This window comes from Spinacia oleracea, chromosome 2 (assembly GCF_020520425.1).
Source record: "Spinacia oleracea cultivar Varoflay chromosome 2, BTI_SOV_V1, whole genome shotgun sequence".
NCBI classification, from domain to species: domain Eukaryota; kingdom Viridiplantae; phylum Streptophyta; class Magnoliopsida; order Caryophyllales; family Amaranthaceae; genus Spinacia; species Spinacia oleracea.
Window position 1 is genome coordinate 37,155,478 of NC_079488.1, and position 5,585 is coordinate 37,161,062.

General features: G+C 42.3%; 1 protein-coding gene across 1 annotated transcript; it reads right to left on the reverse strand.

Annotated features, from left to right (window-relative positions):
* Nucleotides 1-1,998: 1,998 nt before the first annotated feature.
* Nucleotides 1,999-3,072, reverse strand: LOC110775584 (uncharacterized). Its single transcript, XM_056835839.1, has one exon. It carries the CDS (start codon nucleotides 3,070-3,072, stop codon nucleotides 1,999-2,001), a length of 1,074 nt encoding a protein of 357 aa, XP_056691817.1.
* Between the last annotated feature and the right edge of the window lie 2,513 nt (nucleotides 3,073-5,585).

Here is a 5,585-nt window from a genome sequence, read left to right on the forward strand (position 1 = left end):
TCCTTCAACCCCTGCAACAGCAGCATAACAAACTCTCCTTCTAAAACCACCCACACAATGCCTATGAGCCCATTTGAGGATCATGAACAAGCTTGTTCTGTGAGTGTTGAACCCCAACCAGTGAAGAACTTTCCTACAACATTCCGTGCTGTAGTGACAGGAGAAAAACAGATGAGAGCTATTCTCTGTATGTAAGCCACAGAGAGCACACAGATCGTCATCGGTAACCCCATAAGGGAACAACCTGGCCTTAGTTTTTAACCTGTCCTGAAAAGCCAGCCAAAGAATGACCCTATGTTTTGGAATGGTGAATCTATTCCATACAAAATGAGACCAATTAGTCTTAGCCTGTTTCTCACTCAATTGCTTATACATGTCACCAATAGAATATTTTGTGGTTGTCAGCCAAGAGTCAGAATGCAGCCTATTGGTACAATCAAGTTTGACTTTGCAGATATACTTTACTGCCCCACTAGCAGCAATAGAGGGCATGTACACCAACCAATTCTTCTGTTTAACATAGACTGCATGCACCCATTTTACCCAAAAATTATCTTCTTTCTGAGCAATGGACCATGCCAGTTTTCCAACAGCTGCTTGGTTCCAAATAGCAAGGTTTCTAAACCCAAGCCCATCCTGTGTTTTTGAAACACACAGGTTAATCCATGCCACTGGACCAGGCCTGCTATCATCATATGTACCATGCCAAAGATAAGCTCTGCATACAGAGTTAATTTTCCTAATAACACTCTTAGGAAGGATGAAAATCTGGCACCAGTACACACTGACACTCATTAGAACTAAGTTAACAAGCTGCATTCTTCCAGCAAAAGAGAGATGTCTTGAGCTCCAAATTTTAATTCTAGCAACCATTTTGTTCACCAGTTGGTCACACTCACCAGCCTGGAGTTTTCTGGTACTGATTGGTACACCCAAGTACCTAAAAGGTAGCTCTCCAAAGCTGAATCCAGAAACAACACTGATTCCTTCTTTGTCAGTATTAGAGATACCACAACAGTATACTGAGGATTTGCAGGGATTTGCAGGGATTTGCTTGCAAGCCAGTAGTGTTTCCAAGAGCAGACTAACTGAAGAAATGTCCCCTTTACAAAACATCAAGAGATCATCAGCAAAACACAAATGATTCAGCTGAATAGTTCTACACCTGGTATGGAAATGAAATTGAGGGTGTTCACCAACTGTAGACATGGCTCTGGAGAAATACTCCATGCATAGGGTAAAGAGGAGGGGGGAGAGGGGATCCCCTTGTCTGAGTCCTCTTTTAGGCTGGATAAGATCAGAAGGGCTACCATTAATGAGAAGAGAGTAACTTGTTGTTGAAAGACAAGTCATGATTAGTTTGGTGAAGAAAATAGGAAACCCAAGCTCAGTCAACATTTCCTCAATGAATGCCCACTCTACTGTGTCATAGGCTTTCCTAATATCAACTTTCATCAAACAGCAAGGAGGGGTGTGAGATTGGTTATACATCTTAATTATATCTTGACAGATCAGAACATTATGCAGAATTGATCTACCACAAACAAAAGCTCCCTGATTGGGAGAGATTAGCTCAGGAAGCACCAAACTGAGCTTGCTGCAGATGAGTTTGGATATGCACTTGTAGATGACAGAACAACAAGCTATTGGCCTGAAATCACCCACAGCAACTAGAACTGGGATTTTAGGGACTAGAGTAATTAATGTTACATTAACTTCTTTGAGGATTTTCCCTATGGTAAAGAAGTCAGTAATTACCTTATAGAGATTATCTTTGAAAACATGCCAAGCAGTTTTAAAGAAATAGCTATTGTAGCCACCCATTCCAGGAGCCTTGTGGTTAGGAATTGAAAATAGAGCCTTCTTCACATCATCCATTGTGAAAACACAATCCAGCAAGGATTTCTGAGACTCATTAAGTGTTGGCCCTCTACTAATAATCACAGGATTGACATGAGTTCTGTGTTCCATTTGAGTACAGAACAAATCAGAGTAGAACTAAGTGAAGATATCTTTCACCCCTTCAATTGTTGTGACCCTGTCACCTTGCATGTTCTGAATTGAGTGAATTGTATTGTGTCTTCTTCTCTGCTTGATACTCTGGTGGAAAACTCTAGTGTTCTCATCCCCCTGAGCTAGCCAATTAATCTTGGCTGTCTGATGGAGATAAGACATATAAGCATTGTGAGCCTGTTTATAATCAGCTGCAGCTAGCTTTTCAGCATCAGCCAAGCTTCCATCATTTGGGGTGGCATGTAATCTAGCTTGGATTTGTAGTAAATTAGAGTAGAGTTTGGTGTTTTCAGCTTCAACATTACTAAAACCCTCCTTGTTCATTTGCTTCAGGTCCACCTTTAACCACTTGAGTCTCTGTAGGATTCTGTACATGGTACAACCAAACACAGGTTTCTCCCAGTTGGTTTGAACAACATCAATAAAGTTCTCAGCATTAGCCCACATATTAAAGAATCTGAAAGGCCTTTTTAAGTTAACATTTTTGTGAAAGCAAAGCAACATAGGGCTATGGTCAAACTCACCTTCAGGGAGGTAGTTTGCTTCTGCAGTAGGGAATAGATCCAACCAGCTAGCATTGGCCAAAACTCTATCAATTCTTGAAAAAACTCTTGCCTCCCCTTCTTGCTTATTGTTCCAGGTATATTGTCTACCCACAGTCTTAATGGTGGAGAGATTGCAATGGACCATACAGTTCCTCATAGCCTGAATATCACCAAGCCTAACAGGCCCACCAATTCTATCCTTAATCTCCATTAGTGCATTAAAGTCACCCATAATGACCCATGGTTGCTTACAGTTATCAGCAATGTGAGAGAGAGAGTTCCAAAGGGCCAATCTCTCATTTTTCCCATTCATCCCATATATGAATGTGCACTGAAAACTGACACCAGTGCTTTTTGGTTTGATAACACTATGAATGTGCTGGCTACTTATGGACACTATATCCACATCGAAAGTAGAAGGATCCCATGCCAGAATTATTATTCCTACAGAGGAACAGCTAAGGTTGGTAGTGAAATTCCACCCTGGACAGATATTGAGGTACAAGTCACCCATTTTTGGTGCCTTGACCTTTGTTTCAAGGAGACTGAAAAGTTTAGCCTTGTGAGAATGGATAAACCTCCCCACTTCAGATTGTTTGGTTCTTCGATTCAGTCCCCTCACATTCCAGCAAAGGATATTATCCATTAGACCCAGGGGAAATTAACCCCTGATCTAATAGACCATCCCCTAACACCTCAGTATCAGAGTCATGTTCACCATCATTATCATCAGTGAACCCCAGTGTCTGAAATCTATTCCTTGTGTTCACTGGTTTCAGTTGCTGACATTGTTGCCTGTTGAAAGAAGTTGCCTGCATGAACCCTTCAGCATCAAGAGTAGTGACAACTTGTTCATTGACTTGCTCTTCTATCCCCAGTGTTCTTTGAACAGCTTTGGGTTGCCACACTTTTTTAACAGGCTTGCTCACCACATTGGTAACCTTGTTCTGCTTTGGGTTGTTCTTGGAACAAGCATGGCTAGCATGCCCAATCCCCCTGCAGTGGGTGCACTCAATGGGAAGCCAGTCATATTCCACACTTTGCTCCATTAGTGCCCCTTTCTCATTCACAAACTGAATGCATTTAGGGTAGTGTTGACCAATTGTGACCTCAACTAGAATCTTTGCAAACATTAGCTTATCCCTATTCTTAGTTGCTTGATCAACTCTAATGGCTTGTCCAACTTGTCCTGCAATTTTAAACAAGCTCTTCTCTCCCCAATATTTCACCTCAAGTCCAGGCAGCTTAATCCACACAGGAACCTGTTTGATTGGGTCTTTAGCATAGTTAATCTCTTCAGACCAGGGTTTGATGATCACTGGTTTGGAATCAAAGAACTGAGTACCTCCATTGATCACCTTCTGGAAATTCTCCATAGTGGTAAATCTAATGAGGAATAGTCCCTTCCCCACCATTGCTACTTTGTCTACTCCCAGTTTCCCCCAAATTCGATGCACATACCCCTCCATGACATGTTGGTGAGGGTTAGCTCCCAACACATAACAAACAATTGATGATTTCCAGAAAGTAATTTCATCCTCAATATCATCTAGTTCAATAATTGCAGGGGTTATTAGATTTTCATTATCAGTTGTAATCTCAACATCAGGCAGCACATTAGTTGAATTATTATGATCAATTGATTTCGCAGGCAAAATATGGGTGTTCGCGCCAATTCTTACATTTGAATGAAAAAGGGTACGAGCATCATTACCCGATTGAAGGCCATTAATCCATTCATTGAAATCATTTCGGACCTGTGAACGTTGTTGTAGAGCAACCAATGATGATTTTGGAGTAAGAATTTCGTGTTCCTCGAAAATCAGATCATCTGGGTCTACAATCGATTTTCCAGAAATTTCATCATCCTCCACCATTGGTGGAGCTTGGTGGTTCTTAACAGTTGCTCGAGTGTGTGGTTTAGGAATTAAACCTTCATCCTGTTTCTTCGACTTCTTTCCAGAAGATTTGGGCTGTGTTTTCCGAGGTCTTCCCATGGTGACGAAGAAGGTGATCGCCTCTTCGAAACCTCTCAAACGCAGCTTTTTTTGAAATTATCTTTGTTGGTCGAACATAATTGCACTCCCTTTATGTCACGATAACCGGGTTTTGTCAGTTTTTCTCATTGTCGTTAAAAACTGAATGGCGACTCCTATATTACTAGTCGATTGGGTGTAAACTGACAGGAAATCTAACTACACTTGATCTGACGACGTCACGCCCACGAGGGACGAGGTCATGCATTAGCCTCGTGCTTTTTCGACCCCCTCACAGTGGCGACTCCACTGGGGAAGTTAATGAAATACTCGTGCTCGTAGGTAATCTAAATAGCCGAAGGGTGAAACGATCCTACTACGTGTTTATTTCCTTATCAAGTTGGAACGACCTGAAAATCAGCATATTAATGTGAACGGACAGAACCGCATAACGAATCTCGGCTCCCTTGGCATGTTTCATCTCGGGAGTTGGGACTAAGGATACCCATCGCCTACCGGGGGGTGCATACGCTTCGAATGTTGTCCACTCGGCACTTGTCGCTAGTAGTACACATGTCCCATACCCAATCGCTCGCCCACTAAGGTCCCTCTCATTGGTGCATGCCCCCTTGGCTTACATCGTGATTGGCCTCTTGAGATGAAATTCGTCTGTTGAATGCACTACCTCGACCGGGGCATGTGTTGGATCTACGATAGAAGCGGTACCGAGCCAGGCGCAAATATTACCCATAGAAGCCTATCATAAACTACGTGACATATTATTTTTTGCTTCATGTTGTAATGCTAGTTATGTGTAGCGAATTATGTGATTGTGTTGTGATTGTGTGTGACAAATAACGCTAGAAAACCAACGAACCTAAAAATTGCCCAAACATTCATAAACACCAATTGGCCAAAGTGTTATACCTAAATACCTGTCCCGCAGCCCCGGGCGATCGCCACAAAAAAAAGCGACGCCCAGGACGGCCTGTAACGGATCCCACGACGCTGCATAACGCGCAAAGGACGTTATTGGGCAAGCATGCAAAAT

Coding starts and splice junctions, on each gene's coding strand:
- LOC110775584 (XM_056835839.1), bottom strand. CDS start 3,072: ATGGGTGACTTGTACCTCAATATCTGTCCAGGGTGGAATTTCACTACC.